Source organism: Aulonocara sp. 'chitande type north' Nkhata Bay, linkage group LG20 (genome assembly GCF_057382095.1).
Source record: "Aulonocara sp. 'chitande type north' Nkhata Bay isolate Kocher_YH1m ecotype deep benthic linkage group LG20, A_spYH_male_GT1.1, whole genome shotgun sequence".
NCBI classification, from domain to species: Eukaryota; Metazoa; Chordata; class Actinopteri; order Cichliformes; family Cichlidae; genus Aulonocara; species Aulonocara sp. 'chitande type north' Nkhata Bay.
Genome location: NC_141363.1, coordinates 34,981,199 through 35,005,863, shown reverse-complemented (window position 1 = coordinate 35,005,863; position 24,665 = coordinate 34,981,199). Strand labels below are relative to the sequence as shown.

Genomic DNA, 24,665 nt, shown 5'->3' with positions numbered 1-24,665 from the left:
TCCCTTTAGGCCTTGTATACACCTAACCCACAGTTAGGTAGTATATTTTTCTATATGTTTGGGCCTTTCATCCACACGTAAACATAAAAACTCCTTTTAGAGTGAAGATTTGCAGTTATCTTCTTTATTGAAGAGACCTTTGTTGTTTGTACACTTTTGAATGGACAGTTTTTCTATTGTAAGGAAAAACTTGTTTCTCCCACTCGAGCAAATGTTGGGTTAATATCTTTAAATATCAGCTTTCTAGCTTACTAACTCAAAATTTCTAAATTTTACTCAGGAGTAACTCAAAATGTTGAGCTAGTTTACTATCTCATTAATAACGATGAAAGTAATTACCAATCTTTACAAGTGCTGGGATACAGATATTTCCTGGCTAGCTGATTTGCAGTTAGCTAACAGCCTGGTTTTAGCCTATGTTTGTTGGACAGATAAGAGGCTGGGATTAGTCTCCTTATGATGCTTGGTGAATACCATTCATTATCATTAACATTATAATTTCTCAGTAAATAGTTTGATTTCTTTAAGTTTTTCTTAGCAGAACTCAACCATTAAGAACTGTGCAAGCTTCACAAAGAAAGTGACAGCAGGCATATTTGTGTCACACATATGTTTATTCACCTTTTATTTGAGTGGAAAATATTTTATGACAACATCTAACAACATGTAACTACACACTGACTGTACAAATGTGTGAGAAAACAATGAGAAATGGATATGTTTTATGGCAGTGGTCTTCTGTTAATATAAAAAAGTCTGAACTTTGTTTTTGTTTTTTTTTAATCCAAAAAAATCTATTTTCTCACCATGCATTTTAAAACACAATAAAGCACTAACAAAGACTAATGGTTCTATAAACAATATTGACATGATACATTCTGATTTAAAGAAATGGAGCGTCATTAAATACACAGCCTGTTCTAATGATGATTAACCCAGCTTTTGTCATGTCACACTTGTAAACATGCCCAAGCTTTGCCTTCAATCTCGATGTTATATTTAAGATGAGTTTTATCATTTATCATGAGAGAAAAGTGGCAATTGTTTTTTGTTTTTATTCTATAACCTACTGATTTGTATAAGGCAGTAGCTAGTTTCTGTTAAAACACATGGTGGTGGATTGAGTAAAAACACGTTTGTTAGCTTTGTTATCTTTTAATACACAGTACGGTTTGAATCCAGTGTGGTTGTGCAACATTTTAAAGTTTCTTGACACATTCTCATCTGCCTGTACAATTCATCCAATCCAAGGCACATGGGAAAATCATTCAAGAGTGTCATCACTGTGTTTAGAGATTACGACAACATGAGGACGGTTTACACCTCTCTGCCAAAACCAAAACGAGAAAACACCTTCAAAGACGAGGTTATGGCAGCCAAAAACATTTGTGTAAAGCCTGCGTTTCCACTCCATTCCCTTCATGTGCTGCTGGCTATGGCTTTATTTGTGCCACAGTTTGGTTTGGTCCTCTTCAGTGGATGCTCATGTAGCTCCCATCAAGGTAAAATCTGTACAGGCAATAACACAAGACTAGGTAAGATCCACTGCAGTAGTTATTTGAGAACAAGAAACAAGGCTGACATTTTAAATAAAGCTGATGGATGGAAATGGAAATACATTGCACTTTAAAGTCCACCATATTTTTGAAGGCGTACAACATGACCAGGGCTTTATGGAGTAAATGGCAAGGCCTTTTCACTCTGGCAATATAACTTTAGGAGGGACAGTATTGGTTGTTTGGTCACTTTTGTCCAGACTTAAATATCTCAGCTGTTAGGATGGACTGCCTTTCAGATGTTCATAATCTCATCTTGATAAGGCTTGCTAAGCTTTTATCTCCCGAGTTTCCTTCACTGCTACAAAAAGACTGAATTTCTGTTTTCTGCATTCGGGTGGTTTTAGTATGTTTCTAAACATGTAATAATCCTTCTTTGCCTTGATATATTAGGTGCATGGCCTTGATCATGATGACTGATGCATTTTTGAAAAAATGGAGCCTCAAAAACAGCAAAACACAGTGTAAAAAAAATAGATGATATATATGAATGAGCTGTACACGAATAACACGGATGACGACGGGATGTCTGAATGGAGACGACTGGCAACACGACACAAAGTGGCCCGCTGTGTTTGGTCTCACCCTTAAGTGCTAGAAAGGTTGTCTGATGGTTCAGCTGCACTAGTGGCCTCAGCGCCAACCACATCTACTGACTCACATTTTTGGGGCATTGTGTCAGACTCTTTGTTTTCTGGAGAATTTCTGCACACATGAGCGTAGAGCGTAAGCCAAGTAACGAGAGGAAGGAGAACAGATCACGCTGGCAGAATACAATCATAAAATAAAACCGCTCTTTAAAAGAAAAGCAAAAGAATGCAGAAAAATACACGTATCATCCAGATGTAGAGGAGCGGCAGGGTACCCGCCTACCATTGTGTTAAGAAAGTAACAATCAGCATTTTAGTTTAATCCAATGATTATGACTGTCTCTAACTTATTGACTTTATTTATAACCACAGCCTCAGTGTGGAGATTCAGTGAACTGAAGCATTCACCTGTTATGTGTGGGACTGCGGTTGTACAGGGATGCTGAAGCTCCAGGATGAGGGTACTGAGGTGTGTCAGGTGCATCAAACTCTGTCAGGCCGACTGCCAGCTGGTTGCGCCAGTTCCCTGTGCTCTCTGCTGAGGAAACTGAAAAGAAGAGAAAAGCATGAACACTCAAATAACGCTGGAGTACACAATATCTCAAAAGCCTCAAAAACGATAGTATTTCTCTCACACAAAATACTATGTGATACTTATTACTTTGATAGTTTACGAATGTATATCTTTAAACCCACAAACTGTGTCTATTTCTCACATGGCAGCCTAGAAAACCCTGTGATAGAATAAATGAAACCCCTCAAATATACACAAACAACACATAAATAAAAATCCTGTGAGTAGGAAAGCAGCCTACGCATCCTAACATCAGTGACACTACAGAACATGACCAATTAACTTGTAATTAGGATTTTTTTTCATGTTATTAAACCTGAACAGCAGCCTAATGTTTCCCTAAATTACAAACATTGAAAATGATTTTTATTTTATTATTGACAATTCCCCTCACGCTAATGCGTTTGACTGTACCTGAAGAGAAAGAGGTGGCTCGGCTCGAGTGGCTGAAGGCCGCCGGCATGGTCTGATATCCCAAGCTGAGCTGAGAGCCACTGTCAAAGTCATATCCAGCCAGTAATCCCCTCCCTCCTTCCCTGTGGCCTCTGTTTCGGTGGTACCAGCCTCTCAGGTGCTCTGCAACCAGGGCCTTCTGCATGTTCTTGGCCAAGAGCTCATTTCTAGGCCCCTCTCTGGTCCGTGGTGGCCTCACTGTTGCGTACGGATTCTGAGAAAGATTATCCGCCCCATCACTGCTGTAGTGCCTGAATCTGTCATGTCCGTGATACCCATTCATTTGGTAGGATGGGTTGACGTTGTAGTGGCCTTCGACTTCATTCTCATATACATAGGCACCATTAGCATAAGGCTCCATGTCCGGACAGGGGTAGCCGGCAACATAGTAGGCACTGGGTGCATAGTGTGGTGAGGCCTCACATGAATAACTACAACCAGAATGGTGCTGGACCAAGTTTGGCATGCTCCCAGTATTACCATACACTTCTACTTTTCTGTGAAGACGATGCATGGTTGAGGTACGGGAGTCCAGTGTACTGTAGTGGGAGTTGGCAGCCCCGCAGTAGTCCAGACTTGACTGGCTCGTGTAAGAGGAGCAATCTTCTAATACCTCTGTGCTGTTGCTGCGGTGGGCCGGTGACAAGATAAAGACGGGCTTCTCTGAATCTCTGTCTTTTCTCAGCCGAGGCTGAGACTCCAGACTTCCACTGCGATGCCTGAAGCAATGAGGAGATCCCTCCAACCTGGGAAAATGACACCAATTTCAAAGTGTCTTTGAGAAGATCACGATTAAGATACGGGATATTATTTTTGGATTTAGGTGTTAAAATAAAAGTTAAGGTTTTATGTGAAAGCATGGTAGAAGGTTAGGGTATTAAGAGAAGCAAGGGTTGGATTAAATAAAGTAAAGAAGGATAAACACTGGCTTGGCAGGGCAGGGGAACAAAGATCACACCTGAGCTGACTGCTGCTGTAGGCATTGCGGGTCATAACCGGGGTGGGAGGCATGCTGCGAGGATCTCTAGGAGGTCTGGGAAGGGTTTTATAGGGACTACTGTGGGTGGAGGAGACCTCTCTTGGATTCTGGTAGTAATTGGAAGCCTCCTGGCCATCAACAGCTAATCTAAATGGGTGCAGTATCAAAACAGGATTTAAAAAAAAGGAAGTAAAAAAATGTGAGGAAAGGAATGAGGCAAACATGACACAACAAATACTATGGGCTCTACCGATGCATGATGTCATCTGCTCATTCTGAAAACAGCTTAAAATAAAATATAAGGCTGTAAAACGAATTAGATTCCACTCTACGACTCACACAAGCAATAAACAGTTTGAACAGAAAATCCCAACCTGTTGTGGTTCTTGTTGTGGTGATTATCCCGTGGAGATGCCTGTCTCTCCAAATCAAATTCTGCTCCCAGTGATCGCATTGGACTTAGTTGAGGGGATCCTTGGACTGACCGTGAGCGTGGCCTTTGACTGAGACTGTCTGAATCATCTGATTACAAACACAGTGACAAAAAAGGACACTCCTGTTTTCTGGGTTTGGTCATAATAAGAAAGCATCACCTGTGTTGTAGATGTCTGACTCACCATCATCCAGTGGGAGACTAGACAGAGAGCTGCAGTTTGAACGAGCGAGTTCATCTGCAGGAAAAGAAAACAACTTTGTGCTTGCTGTGACTCGATCTAACACATTCAGTAACAAATATCTTCCAACGTACCTGCAATGATGACTGAGGACCGTTGTGTGGGCTTTTTCCCCTTCTTGATTCTGTACTGGTTCATCTCATCCTCTATCTGTTGCAGTTTCTGCATAGCATCCAAACAGTTTCTCCTTCTTTTCTTCTTAACAGTTTTGCACAGTTCTGGTTCATTTGCGAGCTTCTTAGCCGCCTCCACAATCTTCTGCTGAAGGGCAAATCTGCTCTCCAGGTTTCTCAGGATGGGATCCTGCATAAATCAGAAAACGTAGGTGATAACCAGAGATAAAAATAGAGAGCAAGCATTCAGATATTCAGCAGGTACATGTAAGTAAATTAGAAATCACTGCCATTTGATACATGTGCTCACTGAACATGTTACAGAATAGATCTAATTAGAGTTTCATATCAGGTCGACCTAATTAAAATTATTATTTAAAAGAACGCTGCAGGTGTAATGCTCTGACTGCTGCTGATGTTTTCCTTATTATAATTTCATTTAAAAAAAAAAATAGAATAGACTAAAATAGCGTATCTGTGTCTTAGTAGACAACAGAGCCACCCACTGCAGTGTGTAACACACAGTTGGGTTTGTAATAACGTAGAGAAAAAAAAACTGAGCTCCGTCAGACTTTAGCTGCGTTCCTCGCTCAGTTAATATTGGTGTTATCTTTCTGTGCAATTTGCTGACATTATTAGAAATCTAAAAAATAAAATCTAAAAGTGAAACAATTCCAGCGTACAGCGTTGAAAAAAGATACACTAATCGTTTATGCTTTAAAATGCAGTTAAATACGCACCTCATTGTAGGGAAAAAGGTCATCTAACTTGAAAGCAGTGCCAACTCGCCGTCTGACCTGTGGTGGTCTTTCACCTGAAGAAAGGGGATACTCTTTTGGCAGTTTGCCGGTAAGCTCCTGAAAGCACAAAACAACAAATCCTCTGGACGCTTAGATGAGGTGAGTGCAACAACAGAAACAATTAATCTACCAGCAGCAGAGCAGCGGTTTATTAAAGGGAGTTTTTGAGAAAAAATAGACCGATATAACTGTAGCACAAAATGATTTCTCACCGCCTCTCTCAGGCAGATCTTCTTCAGCTCTTTTGTTTTCTTAGCCAAAATATCTTGAATCTCCTGTTCCTTTTTTCTTAGTTCAGTGAGTTTTTCCTTCTTTTGCTCTTCACTCATTTCAGAGTCTGCTGAACCTGGAAAAACAGAATTCTAACTGAAATTGCCAACATAGCCTACCACACCCATTAATATAAAAATCACACCCATGGCATGTGTACTGTGTGACTCCTTCACGTGTCACCTGTTCTTTTTAAATCTCATTCAGCTGAATGTTTATAGCTCTTTGTGACGATAAATCTGATCTGAAGTTACAGTTTTACATGTAAAAGCATACAAACAAGTTATACAGAAATGTGCTTTCGTTATATAAAATAATTATAACCAACCTGTAGATACCAAACTCCCATTGCTGGCTGTTATGAAGTTATTCTTAAGGCCCACATCACCCAGTCTGTTTATTTTCGCCCCTCCATGCTCTGTGAGGTCCATTGCAATTTCCTCTAAACTTCTTGTTGTTCCGAGTTTAGCCTACAAGAATGAAGAAAACGATGTAAAACAAAGAGCAATAAAAACGTGCAGTGACTCATAGCTGACACTTACTTTGCTTTGCTTTCTGTCCAAGTAGAACTGATGCTGACTAATAGCCATGACCCAAATGGTCTTGATTAAAGAATGGCTTGCATACCACGTGTGGATGAGTAGCCCCGTCTGCCCAAAGGTTCGTTTGGTTACTGCTCTCCTAAACAAACCACGGAAAACATTACGCTTTTTTGGTCACAGTTAAACTAAAAGTTGCAGTGAAAATGATGATTTTTTTTTTAGATACATTTCTAAAGATGGATGATATCAGTGTTAAGAGCTAAACAAAAATGAAAACAACATAATAATCAACTTGTAAAAACAGTCATTGTAAGAATAGCAACAAGCATCTCTACACGAGGATCCCCCGCTGCTCACCTGTGTGGATCATTAACTTCTACGGCAAACTTTTTCTCACGGAAGTACAAGTTTTCCAGCTGCTTCCACTGGTACAGCTGGTGGTAAAAACACGAAAAACCATTCCCAATGAGAGAAAAGCATATGTGTTGTTCACACTCTGAAATATAGCACCTTGGATGTTTGGATAATGCGCAGAGTAATGTCTAGTTGTATCTTCATATAAAAAAATTCTTCATGTATTTCTTTTTCCAAAAACACCTAGAACACGATAACCATGATGGTCATGACTAATATCAAAAAAACTATGTTGAGCAGGTGTTTTCTCAAGTCTGTTTCAACCACAGTTATTAAAAAGCCAGACTGTAACATAAACTGTGATTAAAGTCTTGTCTACCTGGCATGCAAAGTCTGCAATAATGCAGGTGTTGGAGAGAGACGAATACCATAAGGGGTCGTCATATAAACACTCATCATTTCCATCCCCCTATCACCCAGGTGCTCACTGACAACAGCTTAATATGATCAATCCATTTAGGTTTCTGACTCACTGTACGTCTGGACAAGATCCGAATGAGACACAAACAAAAGCTTACACAGAGTTTTGTCCGCTCAGGTTTGCGTAAACCAAATAATTTCAAAGGGTGATAAATATTTAAGTCATAAAATACATTCAAAGTTGGCAAGACAAAGACGTGTAGTATTTAGCCTTACCAGAATAATAGATCCTCACACGTCCTGTGTGTAAAGTTATTAAGTCTTCCCTGGCTTTGCTGTCAATACAAAAACATAGTTTGTACTGTCTTCATGTCAGCTCCTGACTTGTCTCCTCAGGTATTCTGCGAACATGCAGGCTAACGCCCAAATCCAACCCCTTCTTTCTTTGACATCACGAGCTGACACTCTCTTTCCCTCTCGAAAGCGCACCCTGCAGCTGTCAGCTTGCACAGTTTTGCAATGCATCAGGCAGCGATGGATTGCATCATGTTGAGCAATACAGAGGTTTAACAGGAAGGCATTGCTAGTGATTTAATGCAAATTGCACTGAACCTTCACATTCTATCGTAATAGCAGTTCGGTGCATGTCTGCATCCCGCTGCACTGGGATGTACTGAAGTCACCTAGTGGAAGACATAGCTGACAAATCACTCATATGGGTGTTTCTCCTGTCAACCCACAAGCTAAAACAATACCAATGAAACGGGAAAAGCAAGTTCGCAATGTCTCCATGATTCTCCAGAGTTATTCAAAACTCACTAACCTCATTAAGGATAAGTGACAGCCTCATCTACACTGAGAGTTTGCTCTTTTTCTTTTCAAGTCTAGCCTTGTCTGGCACAGCTGAAGCTCAGCCTTTTGCTCGAGTGAAACAGATGATGCGTGAATTAACACACCGTGTGCAACAGCAGCAGTCCTTACACATGCCTTGTGCTATCATGTTCACAGTCAGATTAGTGGAGCAGAGAAAAAGCAGCAGCCATTTTAAAGATCGAGCTCCAGGGAGTGTTTACCTTCCGAGGTTTTAATTTATCCTGGAGATCATACTGGCCAATGCCCTTATAGCTGATTCCAAGCCACCATGGGATCCCCTGTTTATCCTGTAAGGCAAGAACAGAGCTCCTATGGTTGACACAGTTCCAGGTGCAACAGCTGTCATGTCATATTAATCACAAAAAGGCCTACCTTAACCTCATAATAATGGACGCCATACGTTGGCAGTGATTCCACCAACGTCAAATACCTGGAACAAAAAACATTTATTCAAACTTCCAGCTGCTTTTGAACATCTCAAATGTGGGAATCTGATCTCTGTTTAGTGAATCAGTGTGATCTCGCTGCAACTGAAGGGGAGCTATTGATTTCTATCAGATGATGAGAAAAGGCGTGCCAGAGAGGGAAAGGGATGGGGAGAGGGCTAATGGAGGTGAGAGTAAGATTAATGAATTTAAAGCCTAAAAAGATTCACTGTCTTCCTCTTACTCGTGTAGCAACACAATTTAATTACTTACTGCACAATGGCCTGTCCTCGAGAAACACCTTTCAGCTGCTTATAATATTCAATAACTCGATCCTCACTGTAATGTTGCATAAATGAGAAGGCAATATAGTTAGCCGGGGAAAGATAAGTTGAGGTGTAAACAAATTGTTTTAATTTAATTGATCAACTGATTGTTAAAAGACGAGTATATATGGTATTCTACAAGTTTCTTTACACATTCAATTTAATTAAAGGAGAGTTATTATGTTTATTATCATGTTCTGTATTGGATGCTTATATTTAACAGTGTTGGCATGTATACTATATGCTATATATTAGCATACATAAACACAGTTTCAGACTTTTGGCTGTGGCTCTATATGACATAAGATACAGCAGCTATCCGTAATATGGTCATTTCAGGCACACAGCTCTGGCTGAGAACACTGGAGCCCCGCCCAACTCCTGTTCTTCTGTTTGTGAGGGGTAGCCAATCAGAAGAAAGCTTGCTTAAAGGAAAGAAGACCTTAAACAGAGAGGAGCTAAAATTGATTTTTTTTTTCAGACATAAGGATGAACCAGTAGTGTCCAAATAGGCCCAGTATAATGTATACAAGGATCATGCAAAGGTAGAGTCCAAAATGAAAATATGAAGCTGGGAATTAGCATAAGTCTCCTTTTATTACCTGTAAACTTAAGATTTTACTAATGTCTTACAGTATTTTCTCTGTTTACGGGCTTTATGCACTTTGTTGCTGAATGTAAAAACATGATTTCCTGTGAACTTACCAGTATGCAAGAGATGGGTGTTCCTTGAGTACTTTGGTGGGAAGAGTAGGTAGTTTCTTCAAATCAGCTCGAGTGTTTTCATCACTAAAACGGAAAAGAAGACAAATGTAACCGTTTTGGAAGTTGATTTAAAAATCTTGACACAAGTAGTAATGAACCTTCCTAACACCTCTCACTGTATCTCTTTTATTCTAGTACAGGATCTGAACGCGGTGGTGTTTTTGATTTTTGTTTTTGGTGATATTTATATATATAATCTCTTTTAATCGACAAAGCAAATTTTCAAAATAGCTCTAAATATATTGGGATCTACCTAGAAAATACTATATTCCCAATACCCATGTCAAGATTTTAAAGTGAGTATGAAATTTGCCCTAAAAGTTAAATCCACGCTAAATCCCAGAGGAAATAGTGAACATATAACCACTGTGTCCTCAGAAACAGCTGTGGCCTTAGCAGCAACTATAATACAGAACATACTGACATGAAGAAATATTTCTACACCATCATACTTCATCAGCTGACCAAAACCAGTGCCAACATGCACAATAACATGCAGTATTACCTCTGAAAGCACCAAGTATAATAGCAAAAGCCACCACAGTTAAACACAGCTATCCGTTACTGTGTACATTGTAAAGGTGTATCTACTCTGCAATACTTAGCTTCTATCAGCACTCTGAGATTCATTAGTTGCCTGGTGCTAGCTGCTCAGCACTATGTGGTGAGCCTCACATAACACTGCTATTGATTTTTGTTGTCTGCACTGGAGAAACAAGTGACCTATTGAATGTCTTCGCTAAGAGCTTACTATTAACTCCTCCTGCTGCTGTTAAATACTTCTTAACCAGCTGATGATGATGCTCTTACCTTGTATAGTCTCCTTTAGCCTCCTGGTGATGAACAGAACATATATCTTATTAGATGGCATGCTTTTAGATGTGGCAATTAATGCATGTTTACGAGGCTATTAAAAGCACTAACCTGCAAGGCATTTGCAGCTAATTTGAAGACGTTATCACTTTCCACTTCAATAATTCCCTGAGAGACATAATAGACAAACAAAATAAAAAATAAATATGATTCAGAAGTGGAAGCCTGTGGAGAGAAAGCTTTCCAGATCCAAACATAGAATCTGCTCTGCGTTGCCCTACTGTAACCTCTGCTTATTCTCCAAATCAACCCCTGTATTATCCTACTCTCTTACGCTGTGTGTTTTACATTCCAGCTAGCAGAGTAAGAAAAGTGTGCCCTGCAGCTATTGTCTGCTGAGCTGAGGGTCCAGAGACAATGAATCATCACAAACTGTGATGAAAATAGCAGGATCATTTTGCATTGTTTCAAAATCGAGTAAAAATAAGAGAAAGCACTTACACTGTAGACAGCAGATTTGGCATTCAGGTAGAACAGCTCCACTGTTATGATATCTTTAAGTTGTGTTATGTTTTCCACATAAAACCTATGAAGGGTGAAATCAAATGCATACACAAAAAAACCCCATAAAAGACAGTCAAAGACTTTCCAAACACTGATTTATACCATCAGCTTTATCACAAATGAGTTCTATAAAAATCTCTGGATAGTTTCTTGACTAAACTATAAAACGCAACGTTAACAAAGTACTGCACCCTGCTGGGGAACCTGGGTTCTGCATGAAACAAGAATTTCTTACCTGACCAAGAAATTCAGGGCAATGGGCCCGGGCTTCTTTGAAAAGTCGTGATCAAGGACTCTGCGGTCCATCTGCAACCACTTACACTGGCCACTGCAAAAGTAAACAAACTGTAACATCAGAAAGCTGCCCTTTGTAATCATCTGCCAACATACACTTGCACACATGTAAAAATATCCATATCACTGAAAAAAAAAGAAACACTGCAATTTACATACTTGTCATCAAAAAAGGCCAGGCCAAAAAATTCCTTCTCTTTGAGGTTGAAGTGGGAGGAAACCAAGTCAAGGAGTTCATAAGACAGAAGCTTCGGCTGAGAAGGAAGTCGTAGATATAAACAACTACTTTAATCAAAATTATACACAATTTTTAAAAGTCAGTGTGTCAAAGATACACTTGATTCATTGAAAAGTCTGTTGGAAATGGGTACACAGAGAAAAGAATAGTGCTGATGAGACACTATACTATTTGATGGTAAATAGACAGCGTTTATATGACACCTTCTTGGTGTTACTGACCACTCATAGTGGTTTACACACAATTTCACAAGGACACTGACATCCAGACCTGAGTATCAAACCACAATCCTGAGGAACCCTGCATTTGCTATGCCCTGGCTGTTTTCACAGTACAGATATTTAGCTTATTTAGCTAAAGAGGGAGTCCAACTGCTCAGGGAACATGCAATAAATTGGAGTTTGTCCACTTGGGGGCAGCGGAAAATAAGTTGTGAACACACCTTTGATATGTCATTACTTTTTAAGGAAAATTTTAGTTGACAGTTGTGACTCTTTTGGGCCACCTGTACTATATAAGTCCACTTGTCATTACCTTAAACACTATTTCAAATTTTAGCTTCACAAGCGTAGGAGAAAAATATTCAGCTTTTCAGCTGCTAAATGCTTCATTATGTTCAGCTTCTACTCACTACGTTAAGATGATGAAGCACTCCAGTGAGCTAATAGGAACTGCAGTAAGCATAGGTGATTACCCAAAGTCCTTTTAACATTATGCATAAATATCACAGAATTCTTGGATCCATTTTAATTATTGATTTTAGTTTTTTGTACCTGAACCAGCAGCTCTAGCTTCCTGTCATCCAATAAGTGCACTTGGCACAGTTTGCCCTCAGTCATCTGTAGGGGGAGATAAAAGGAAGTTCAAGGTCTGTGAAAGCTTTCATAAACACAAGAGACAGTTATATCAAGATATTCATGTGTTAGTCGAATTTTTGTTTTTTTGTTTTTTACCATGATGGCATCTGGCATTTAACAGTTAACGTATTTACAAAAGACAAAGTGAGCAAAAGCCAAGGTAGTAAGCACAATGATCCGTCTCAAGGAAAAAAAAGAAAAACATGACACTGACGTTGTTTGTTACAATAAAACCATTGTGTCAAGGATTTGTTGCCATAGTAACCAAATGAGGGATTTGAAGTCCCTACATTTTGAACCTTTCACATTTAGCTTTTAGTCGCACAGCTTTTCCAACAAAATCATTTTTTTATGAGTATTTTTATTTCTTGTTGCTTTGTGCCACTTACCAAGATCAACTTCTGTTTTACAATTACTGCAAATTTACAAAATCTCACACATTACTTCTTTACGTCAAGCTTATACAACACTAATATAACTCTTAAATACAACATATATTAGAATAAAAGTCCTACAGGGCATTTTCTCTGAATGATGACTTGATACATTCTTGGATAATTATAAAGATTTCAAATGAAATCTAATTACATTTTTTACCATCTTGACAGCAAATAGAAATTACATATTCTTCCACTATAATTAATTTTCTACCTTTTTGCCAAAAGAGTGAAATCAAGTCCCAAACAGCAAAAATGTGTTCACAGCAAATCATAGCAAAACTAATTCAACTTCATATCATATTTTGACTTAATAGCATTTTTGCGCTTCAAAAACCCACCCTTATTGTAAAGATAAAGTTAGACTGACCTGGACCAGGAAACACTGAAAGCACTGTGCATTTGATAAATTAAAAACAACACAAAAATGACAGATTGAGGTTAACCAGTTTTTCAACAAAACATCCTCAGAAACTGAAAAAGGTACACTAGATAGATCCAGCGGCCTCCTTGTTTGACAGAATGAGGCTGATCGCAACTTCTAACATTTGTAGCAAAACACGCAGCTGCTGTACCTGGTAAACCTCTCCAGGGAGAGTGCAGGTGTGGATGCATCCCTGACTAGATATCATCTTTAATACGTTTCTTCTCGTGGATCCAGACCATGAAATTGTTGGCTCTGACTGAGCATCAGCAGCAGATCATCAGGTGTAAACAGCAACTTGTTCCTTAGGTTATTTGAGTGAGGAGCCAGGCCTCTACTGTGGGCTTATAGAGTGTGAAATCAACAGCTGACCTAAGGGGGGGAAGGCTGAGTCAGATGGCTGACCACAGTTTAGTACGCTCTGGTTCTTAATACGAACAAAATGGGTCACACAAGAACTATAAGCGGTTAACCACGTCTATATCGTCTGTTAAGTCAGACTAATTCACTTTTATATTATTGTTATTTCAGCACTGTGTCTGTTACTGTCTGGCTTAATGTGAAGAAGTTTATAAGTAGAAAACAGCTTCTTAAACAGCCATGCTTCACAGAGGAATTTTTATGAGCAGTTATTAGATGAGCAGCTGAGAGTCAAATTCATTTGGGATGGCATACACTTATTATGGAATATAAATGAAGTGACTGGGTGGAGGATGGATTATTTTTAGGAATCTACACCATTAATCATCTGAAAGCTGTAATCAGTACAAGAACTGTTATTTAAATCCAACCCAGCAATCCCAGATAACCCTTCAGTTTTTCAGAGAATTAAACACAACTGAGATACAGCGAGGATTGTGATTTCAAACCAATGGTTATGAAATAACTATATGCACAAACCTTTATCTGACATTTCATGCTGTAATGTATACATTATTATGAGCCAGCAGACAGCTCTATGAGGTCAACCAAACGTAACCCATTCAGCAAATAAAATCAAATAAAAGGGCAACCTTGAACCCCGTGGTGCTAAGACAAGCACTGAACCGTTGTGTAAAAATAGGCATGGCAGACAGACATCAAAGAACTGTCAGTCTTTTTGTTTGTCTCTCTAGAGACTGGACAGGCACTGGCTGAGCATGGTGCCGCAGGCTGCAGGTTTTGCTTTAGTCTGGGAGCCTGAGGTTGGTATAAAGGCAGCTTTTCAGATGTATGCGTGCTACAATGAAATGTCCCAGCAGAGACTTGGAGATGGTGCAGATGTGGCCTCCGTCTTATATGCTGCTACAACTGTTAACAAAGACTACCCATGTATGTTGCGGCAAGACATTCAGATGATGAGATGTAGCTCCTTCTGGTTATGAGAAACTGAAAATAAATGCTGTTAATTTTTGTCTTATATACTCGACAGTGAAAATGTCAAGCTTGCAAGTTGTACAATAGCCAACAGGAGAATTTCTCTGCCTCCTGAGTAAACTGGCCGTCAGTATTTAATACATCACACTGGTTAAATGTCATGTCCAGACTCCAGCACATCTTATCTTAGTTTCCTGTCTTCATGCATTATTGATGAAGGTTGGTATCACAGACAAGTGTCTGTGTTTACATGAAGCCACCTGGTACGATTGTAAATTGACAGAAATTATTATACTATGTGCATTTTTTCCAAACTATTTTACTTCATATGTGTTGCATATAAACATAGGGAAAAAAATTATGAACTCCAAAATACAATTACAGGTACAGGTACAGACACATGAAGCCTAAAGGAACAAAAATGAAATCTGCCTGTGAATTCAAGTGGCTACAAACAGGATGTGACATCCAATACAATGTAGCAGCAAAGGGAAACTCACTAACTTCAGTGTTTTGAATTCAAGAGATCTTACAGTTCCTCTGTAATGCTATGACGATGTACGATCATCAGATCATTTTCTGCAGCTGAGGACTCTACTGACTTTACAGATAATCTCCATTTACGGGACTTGGGGAATGTTATGGCATATATAGGAAAAAAAGTCACGCCTAGAGAGCTGTGTGTCAAGTCGGATAAATGTCTTCCACTGACTTGAATCAGCATCGTCTGGGACTGAAGATTACAAGTCTGAAAGGGAAGAGAATCTGGGGGCAGGGGAGGTGGGGGGAGTTAAATAGAAGTGACCAGACATCTGTAGCCCACCTCTTGCCCACCTCTGCCCATGCTGGCAGTGGGCTCCTTTAGCCCACTGCCAGCATGTCATACTTGGATCTTTAACAGAACCAGCAGGTGGGTTATGTAGGTGTCAGTGGGAAAGAATGCAAAGTTATCTGTTGCTATATGATAGTGTTACATATAATACTAAATCTGTGAAGTACTCTTGTTGATGACCCTTGATGACTTCAGAGACTGTCTGAAATAGAAATGGATAAATTAAATGATTAAAAATACATCACTGGAATCATTTGTTTTAGTATTCTCTGAACTCTCCTAAAGAAACAAACCTGACAGGATTTTTAATGAGTATTTATATCAGTCAAAAAAGAAGAGGTCCAAGCACAGAGCAGTGAACCCTGGTTATAGAGGCAGTGGGCCGAAGCATACAGCAAAGGATTATCTCCTCATCTGATATCTCACCATGACTCATGCTGTCAGTGGTCAAATGGTATCTGTGTACGTCTTCTCACAAAGAGAACCTGTCTGGCTGTTTGTGGTATCTGGGAAATTCAAGAACACAATGGGGCTTATGATATTATGGATCTATTAAAACCTGGGATAAATATCTATTTTTTTTTTTATGACACAGCATGTCTTTGATACAACAAGGACGGGCTGCATCACAGGGGACAGATTCATGTGAATGATGTCATCATGCAGCATGAATTTCTATTTCCAACCCATAAAGGACATCTACAGAAGGAGACTGTGATATATATATATATTTTTGGCATTCTTACAAGTAGCAGCATTCTTTGCAGCAGGGTAAAGCTGCCAGCAGAAAAGCTAACTAGCATACTAAACATCCAGGATAATCTTAGTTTCGGGTCCTGTCCTTTCATAAGCTCTTCAGAGCTCAGAGAGCTCAGAGTGCTTGAAATTTTGTTCCATCTCCTATTGCAAGAACTGATTTTGACTAATTATGACTGTGTCTATTAAAAAGAAGAAAAGCTATACAATTTCAAAACGAGACAGCATTTGCATTTCATTTGATGGTGCATGAGTAAAATATAACTGAAACCTAGCTCGATGTGCTTGAAATCATAACCGAAACCCCACAACAATCCTTGAACATATTAATACGTCTGCATTAAGCATATTTTTGTTGTATTTTAACAAAGCTATAAGTGCACAAGTCGTTTTCTGAAAGCTCTTTGCAGCTGAACTAAAAGAGTCACCTAAATAAACACATCCCATAAGCCGATGCCTAGTAGGTACCATACTCAGATTTACTAACCAATACAAAACAAGCAGATAAAAAAGGCGTATATATGAATACATATGTAATACTATTTTGCATGTATTTGCTCATAAAAGAAAAAAACAGCTGGAGCAAAGTGAACAACTCATATTAATAGGTGTATGAATGCCTGCACCAGTCTATCTAATAAACACTAGGACAGAAACATACTGCCATCTGTATCACTGCTTAGGCTTATGAATCTACATTATCTCATTTGTCTTTCTGGTCTAATATCAGTGTTATACTGCAGTATAAGCAAAATTATTTTTCTATACATGGTACATACATGAGAAATGGTACATATTGGTGTCTAATATTTCACCAGAATGCAGGAAATTAGTGCAGTAAAGCACTACAGGGTCATATAGACATAGTCAAGAGACATCAAAAGAGCTTCATTAGAAATAAAAGAGCGTGGATATTTCTGGCTTAAAATCTGAGCTCGTTACTTTGTTGGAATATCTTGCTATGTAAATGTCAAATGAAGATAACGAAGCAATATTACCTTTTGAGATAGTGTTTTTAGTTTGTGCCCTTTATCTTGTAAATTCATTTGTTTGCCACAAGGTTTGAAAAGCTCTACACTTTTCCTAATCATAGTTTGCATACTCAGGTTACAGATATCATAAAACTATCTGAATGCAGAAATTCAGTTCTGCGTTTAAGATAGATCATAACAGAGTGTCCGAAAAAGCAAAGACTAGCTTGTGAGCGGTGAACATTGGTGAGGTTTCCTATATTTGCCCTCGTTTGAGGCTGTCCCCACTGACAACACTGGTATCTCAAACTGCAGAGCTTTTCTTTTGCAAACTACTGCAGTGACTTTCTGCAGAGCACGGGAATGTGGCACAGAGGCACAGACATGCATGGGTGGAGAAAATGGAACATGACCAACTTTCAATGATCTGGATAAAAAAGTAACCCTTTGAACATCACCATATAACAGCAACGTGGGCTGAGATGCAATCAGACTGTGTTTTGTTACCTTTATCTCAAATTAATGGCACAGTATGCCAAGGATGAGAAGATTTTTTTTGTTTATAAATCTATTAATCCATCTGTACTTATTCATAGGACAAACTAAGTCCCAAAACCTCACCTGCTGACCTGTATCATTTTGCTGCTCTATACTTTACCATATTATATCTATCAAATTCGGTCCATCTGTGTTAAGCATATCAATATAAGATTAAGGCCCATCCAAAAATAGGTCTCTCCCACTTTGTCTTTAGCACATTTCTCAGGATGTCTCAGGAGGCTATGATTCTTAAATGGAAAGCTGCCAACTGAGGGCTGAGACATTTTTAGTAGCATTAAATGCAGAAAAGAGCATCTCATCCACATTGGGCTCTCATACTAAGTAACAAGTTAGAAGGATGTGAGAAAACAGGTCGGTTTTTACCAGGCATCTTATGACACTTTTACCTTTCAAATCGTTGTTCAAAATGCACAAACCCCACCAACTTTGGTGATAAACGACACAGGATTTCCTCTTCAGCAAATGGGAAAAGCAACAAAGCTTCATGCTGGACATGTGTGTCATACAGACACAACCATTACAACAACAATTCCTGTTTACACTGTTTGAAGCTTTAAATACGCCCACACACGCATCTCTTCCTTCACCTCTGACATAGCATCTGCAGGTCAATGTCAAGTTTAGCTGTACTTATCTTCCAGCCAGAGTGTTCGAGTCAAAAGACGAAAAAAGTTCGAAGGTAACATGGAGGCGTCAAGGAAGATATCTCGGCTTATACTTGAAATGAAACTGTAGCAAACCGTCTATTGTCCTTGTTAATCCACGCTAAAATTTCCCCCTTGTAGCACATGTGCAGGAGAATAGATAATTATACATGAGAAAATCAAATAATGATAATTGCTTTGGTCAAGCATGATTTGCTGCTGTTCTGGGTAAAATGATGATTCATCCAGGATTTTTTTATTCACCAAGTCACACTCCCTAAATCAGTGTGCTATAGGTTTCTGCATGATGCATTCATTCAGTCCAGTGGCCAATAAATTACTTTTTTAAAACTTAAACATGCATCTAACGATCTCATTTCATATCGTCTTATTCTCTACAATCAGCAGCCTATATGGCCCACGGTACCCAATAATGAGACAAGCCCACCGGGGCCAGTTTCCTCTATGCAGGGAGAACAATGAATGTGCTACTGTAGGCTACTGTACATGGGTGGTTTCCACCTGAGCCCCATGATTAGCTTAATGTGTCAAAAAAGGGAAAAAACTACACCCTATTTTACTGAGGAAACACACCAGTCGCGGCTGAGAGCCAAACCCATGCTGTTGTAATTTTCATTGATGCTCCCTCCTCACATCACATGCAGGCATGACTCAGTCTACTTTTGTCTCCTCACAGCTCATTGACGCTGGTTCAATCTGCCCCACCGCACCACATATCGCCTTACCTTTGCACCCCTTATATCCTGCTTTTGGTATTGATAACGTGAGGCTTCCCCTGCATATTGATCAGCTTCGTTCAGCTTTCTCCACGGCCGCTTTTACCAGGGAGGAGAGCCGCCGTGCAGCCGCTGTCCATGTTCATCCTCCGGTACTAGGATACTGTAGCACACACACACGCTTCGTATCGAGCCACAGTTACCACGCCTTCACCCGCCGGCTATTATGTGAACAAGCCCAGCATCTCCACCCTCCCTCCCTTGCTCTGCCCCCCTCCTTCCCTCTCATCCAGCAGATGCCGGCCGGCCTGGTTCACACTGGATCCCCATAACAATGAAGAGAGACTGGCTTTCTGTTGCATCTTCAAGAACCTTTTAAATTTATGCTTGATTTCATATCATGAAAAACACACAGTGTTCTACACACATATGTGTTTATATTGTCGTGGTAGCCCTTAAATAAAATGATCTTCGAATTTTTATCTTCAAAATTTCTACATTCTTCACACGCGGAAGTATATTGTTCACTCAGTGGTAAGTTCAGATAGGTCCTATTTTATCAAATTGTCGAATTCTCATTAGTTATTGTCAACACCTTCTTGAAATCGATCAAAAAAATACACAGTGCGACTAGCAAGTCTTTACTGATACAACTACATCAATAATATGATCAATAAAATGAACAAAATCAAAACCAATACCAAAAGAAATTGTAACAAACCATTCACCAGTAACCGTTTTAAGATTGATTTATTCTTTTTAAATAGATTTACTATAAATATGTTTTACTGAATATATGACTGGCTATATATGTTTCCCTTTACTTGCCATATTCAGGGTCACTTCTTGATAAAGATCAGTTTGATATTTGATATTTATTTTATATATAAGTGCTTTGACATCAAACATACTTACAACTGTTCCATACACCACAAGTTGATCTTGGTCTTAAAAATATTCACAGAAGCACATTTTGTGTAATTTAAGTGTACAACGCTTCACACATCTTGGACCTGTGTAACATAGAAGACACAGGACTGGTGTGTGTTTCACATGTGCTATTCATTTCTGTTCCGGAGTGACGATGCCCCTAAAATATTCATTACTGCCTTTACTCTGGCTCATCTGGTAATTCTTCAAAGGAAACAGGCACCAAAGTCACATATAGCATTCAGTTTTCTCAAAGGGGAAGTTAGATAGAAACTCTTTGACATAAACTAACAAATTCTTGTTTGGTTTGGGTTTGTTTTTGTTTTATTTTGTTTTGTTTTTTTCATTGACCCTAGACCCCTAGCAAAAAACAAAAACACTAGGGTCACTGCAGTCTGCTGTAAATGCCATTGCCTGCCAGCACGGCGAGGTATCCCCACCCCCATGCTCTTGGATTTCTGACATCAGACATGAATAAGTATCTCATTAAGATCCCCCAAAACCATCTGCCCAATGAGTCTCCTCCTTACAGGAAAAATGCTCTCATAAACAAAAGAGTAGAATTCCCTCATTACCCTCGTTACCCTCATTAGAAATTATTCTATCATCTGGCAAGCTGTGGTTTTAATTTATTCCAGGAGTCGGGATTCTTATTAAGAAACCTTCTGTATTTTTGTTGGTAGCAACAAGCATGTCTCCTCCTTTTATAATCGGATTTTGCAATTCAGTCAATAAACCTCAAAAATACTCATTAAAACTGCTCACAGGAAGTATTCTCCAAGTTATCAATCTTCATCATTTTCATTGAACAATGAAAACACAATATTTACTTAAGGGGTGTGCATCAAATTTTATGCACATCTAACTGTGTTTAACTGCCATTCAGTTTTTCATAAAGTCCTGGAGAAATGCAGCATCACTGATAAACTATGACTTTCTTGAAGCTCATTAAACCAAAACAGCTATTTTTGTACTCTCAAATGCTGTTTTGATGCATGTGCTGGATAGTGTTTTGTTTTGCTGATGTTTGAGACTGCTGACAATCACATTATGTGTAACAGGCTGAAATACTGGATGGTTGCATGGGGGTGTCCTGATGCATGCTCAATCATGCAGGAAAGGAAATTCCACAAAGTTGATTCTGTTCATCTGGACGTTACATTTTCAGTGGGAGAAACGTTTCGACACTTGGACGCGGACTGAAAATATTCTTTCTGAGAGTGTATAGAGGTCTGCTTTGCTGAGACTGTCTTCAAATCTGTCAAGTTAATCTTTCTCTGTAGCTGCTTCCAAGCTATAAGGTTCTGTTTTGGGGTCTTTACTGTTTCTGTTATAACTGTGCTTTCTTCAGCATATGTCTACCACTGTTAAGGACATTGTTTATCTATGCTATGCAGATGACATTCGGTTATATATCTCTGTTATGCATGAGTTTTCTAAGTTACAGACCTTGCATGGGTGCTTAGACTACTAAGCAACTTGAGAAGTTGAATGGCTGACAGCTTTCCCTGAAAAATGAAGCCCTTGTTTGTGTCCCTGACCGATTTGTGCCTAAGGTAGTGAAAGCTCTCCTCGCCCCTTTTGGTAAATCTTCTATCAGGAATCTTGGGGTAACTTTTTAACTGTGGATGCTCATGTTAAGTCTCTGGTTTGCTCTTGCCGTTATCACTTAAGAAGTATTGCCAAGTTGAGTTTCAGCGTGTCACCCCCTTATTTGGAAAATGTTACTTATGCCTTTATTTCGTCACACCCGGATTATTGTAATTCACTGCTCACTTGTCTTAACAAAGTTTCCTTTGAATGTTTGCAGGTTATTCAGAATGCCGCTGCGAGGCATCTGACTAAGTCTTCTAAGTACTCACATGCCACACCATTGATAATTCAGTTTCACTGGCTTCCTGTCTGCTCTAGGATTCTGCTTGTGACTTTTAGAGAGCTGCATGGACAAGCACTGGCATACGTCAGTGAATCTTTACAGCCATAGATTCCCACCAGGTCCTTGAGGTCATGTGATCAGGGCTTGGTAGCTGGGCTTCATATAAGTTCAAGAACTAAAGGAGATAGAGCTGTTGCAGCAGTCCCCCACAGACTCTGGAACTCTCTCCCACTGAACTGTGGACTCTTTTAAAAAGCAGCTAAAATGTTTCTTTTGTTTTTATGTTCAATCATTTATGTTGTGAAGCACTTTGTTATATTTATATTGAAAGGTGACATATACACAAGCTTTTACTTACTTTTTTTTTTTTTTAAACTGTCATTCTGAAACACAAATAAACATTCTTATAATAAATAATAATACTTAGTTTATCAAGTGATCCGACATTCATTATGGTAATAAATTTGCTAAAATGAGTCCTTGTCTCTTGAATTGGTGTGTTTTTCAACAGACAAGCTGATCAGCAGCTGATAGTCATCCTTACTAAAGCAACTGGACACCTTTGGCTCATATTCCGGGATGTTGTTTGGCAAACGGTTGCAAGTCACTGATGACTGGCTGACAGACTTCAAGTTAAAAGCCGTGACTGAAAACAAAGGTAAACCAGAGTGTTTTTTCATACCTGAGACGTTATCGATGACCACCACTGCAGTTCTTGTTATTTTATATGGCAGAAATGTTTGCACTGGCTGCCAATGCCTTTCAAATCTGCACATCCTTGAGTAAATAATAGTGTGTTAGTCTTTGAATAGTTATCCCTGTGTTCACTTATCTCAGGGCACATAGCCAGGATGATGCAAGATATGTGGGTTGTTTTAAAGAAGTTTGTCGTTGTTTGTTTAGCTAATTAACTGATACCAAAGTATTCTTATTTTCTCCCAGTACCAGGGTTTGAAGATGTTATTGGCATTACAAAACAATGTGTATATTCAGATATTCAAATATTAAACAAATATTATTAACAAATCAGTCCTGAACTCAAATTTAAGTGAAGTAGAAATTTTTTAGCTGAAGATTAAGAGTTCAGCTAAACTTATAAATTGTGAAGGTTTTCAATTTATAATAACTTTATTTCAACAATTGACCAGATATTTGTCCATGCAAACTCGGTTTTTGCTATAGGTAGAAAATGGGAAGCCATAAAACACTATATTTTTCTGCAAAATGAAAAAAAAATAATTAAACGTGCAACTGCCACAAAAGTTTATGAGGTGTGTAAGTATTTATTTACAAACCATTTCTGCCAAAAAGAGATATAGCACTGACACTTGGATAACTTGGAAAACATGAACACAAACATTGGTTTTCTACCTAAGGGCACTGAATCAAGTTTATTTACTAATGTGCTGACACTGACAATCCTTGCAGGGTGCGTGTTGTCTTTCACCCATCATACTGTGGTCCCCTTGTGTAATACAATGGCTGGAAGGGTGGATGGGTGGATGGATGGTGAGCAGGCTTTTGCACTGCCATTAAAACTAAGAATTTTGGACTCTTCTCACAGTGATTTTTCTTCTTCTCATATTCAGGTCCTTAAATTTATATGTTCTTGCTTCACTGGGCTTATTGAAGAATATTCATTTATGTGTTATAATTTGCAAAATCAGCATATTCTTATAGGTATTTAAGAAACGATGTTTCAAAGATAGAAAGATCACTGTGCTTGGAATCATTTTCAAAATAAATTGACTTCATAATATTTTTTGAGAGAACATTATATTTTGGACTGTGGAACAAAATTTGTACTTGCTAGTCTTTATTGTGTCATTAAGTACTATTATTTAAAATATATCTTAAAAAGATATATCTGGAAGTAATTACAAAAGCTGTAGTAGTCTACAAATGTTACAGGTCTAATGCAGTTGGAGGGCCTGGGTAATCAGTACCACATCCAAAGTAATTTATCTGTATATTGTAGATCGGATTCTCTACAGCTCCTGTGTCATGTCATTTGGCTGGCTGTATGTGAGTGTTTTTTTTTCTGCTATGTGTCTCAGAAATAGTATTGCAGAAATACAGAAGAAGAAAAAAACATTCTGATCCCATTTCTCATTCTGTTCAGCTATCATCGTTTTATTTAAGGCTTTATTTTTAGCCTCCGGGTATGTGCTTTCCAGCAGAATCATATTTGCATTCTATTTGCATTGATAAAATACAGACTTTAAACCAGTTCAACAGGATGAGGGTGAATGCAAATATTGAACTACCTCTAAATTTCCATTTTATAATAGAGGGTGCCCCCCCACACCCCCGCGGGCTCACGAAACTGTTTTCTAGCTCTATACTGCCCCCAAGTGGCAGACAAGACTTTAACTGAGGAGACCAAACTTGGTGTGCTGAGAACAGCGCGTGGGGGAGAGTGGGAGACGAGCGGTCAGTCAGTCTGCACAGGGAAACGGGGAAAAACAGAGACATGAGGCTCGTCTTGAGGTTGGTCTAAAGTCAGGTGCAATATCTGCATGACCCAATAAGAGACTTAAAACACTAAATATCAAGGCTGTGAATGACCTGCAATGTAAGAAGTGCCGTTATTTATGTTTTTTATTTAGATTTTCTGAACAGTTTCTGTGCGATTGCTTCCAGATTTACTCATTTAACTGA

At 38.9% G+C, this 24,665-nt stretch overlaps 2 protein-coding genes across 5 annotated transcripts in view; one reads left to right on the top strand and one right to left on the bottom strand.

Moving 5' to 3' along the window:
* Window positions 1-592: 592 nt before the first annotated feature.
* Window positions 593-19,366, bottom strand: frmd4bb (FERM domain containing 4Bb). Of its 4 annotated transcripts, none has more exons than XM_086277473.1 (24): window positions 19,208-19,366; window positions 12,397-12,462; window positions 11,545-11,639; window positions 11,327-11,419; window positions 11,029-11,113; window positions 10,639-10,695; window positions 10,525-10,547; window positions 9,655-9,738; window positions 8,897-8,962; window positions 8,571-8,628; window positions 8,399-8,485; window positions 6,909-6,985; window positions 6,552-6,690; window positions 6,338-6,479; window positions 5,952-6,085; window positions 5,680-5,796; window positions 4,901-5,129; window positions 4,770-4,823; window positions 4,527-4,674; window positions 4,132-4,299; window positions 3,135-3,919; window positions 2,555-2,693; window positions 2,142-2,261; window positions 593-1,509 (listed from the first exon to the last, which is right to left on the bottom strand). In XM_086277473.1, exons 2-23 carry the CDS (start codon window positions 12,460-12,462, stop codon window positions 2,144-2,146), a joined length of 2,964 nt encoding a protein of 987 aa, XP_086133599.1. In that variant the 5' UTR covers window positions 19,208-19,366; the 3' UTR covers window positions 593-1,509; window positions 2,142-2,143. The 4 variants fall into 4 exon arrangements, with proteins under 4 accessions (XP_086133599.1, XP_086133602.1, XP_086133600.1 ...); XM_086277476.1 differs by lacking the exon at window positions 19,208-19,366 and adding an exon at window positions 13,493-14,622; XM_086277474.1 differs by lacking the exon at window positions 2,142-2,261.
* A 5,092-nt stretch (window positions 19,367-24,458) lies between these two features.
* mitfb (melanocyte inducing transcription factor b) overlaps window positions 24,459-24,665 on the top strand; it is a 28,964-nt gene continuing 28,757 nt past the window's right edge. The window contains exon 1 of the mRNA XM_086278842.1: window positions 24,459-24,494. Coding sequence (XP_086134968.1) covers window positions 24,478-24,494 — 17 coding nt within the window. The 5' untranslated portion in view covers window positions 24,459-24,477. The remainder of the gene's footprint in view (window positions 24,495-24,665) is intronic.

Coding starts and splice junctions, on each gene's coding strand:
- frmd4bb (XM_086277476.1), bottom strand. CDS start 13,549: ATGATATCTAGTCAGGGATGCATCCACACCTGCACTCTCCCTGGAGAG. Junction 12,463..13,492: donor TCCCTGGAGAGGTTTACCAG/GTACAGCAGCTG, acceptor CTCCCCCTACAG/ATGACTGAGGGCAAACTGTG. Junction 11,640..12,396: donor AGCTAGAGCTGCTGGTTCAG/GTACAAAAAACT, acceptor CTTCCTTCTCAG/CCGAAGCTTCTGTCTTATGA.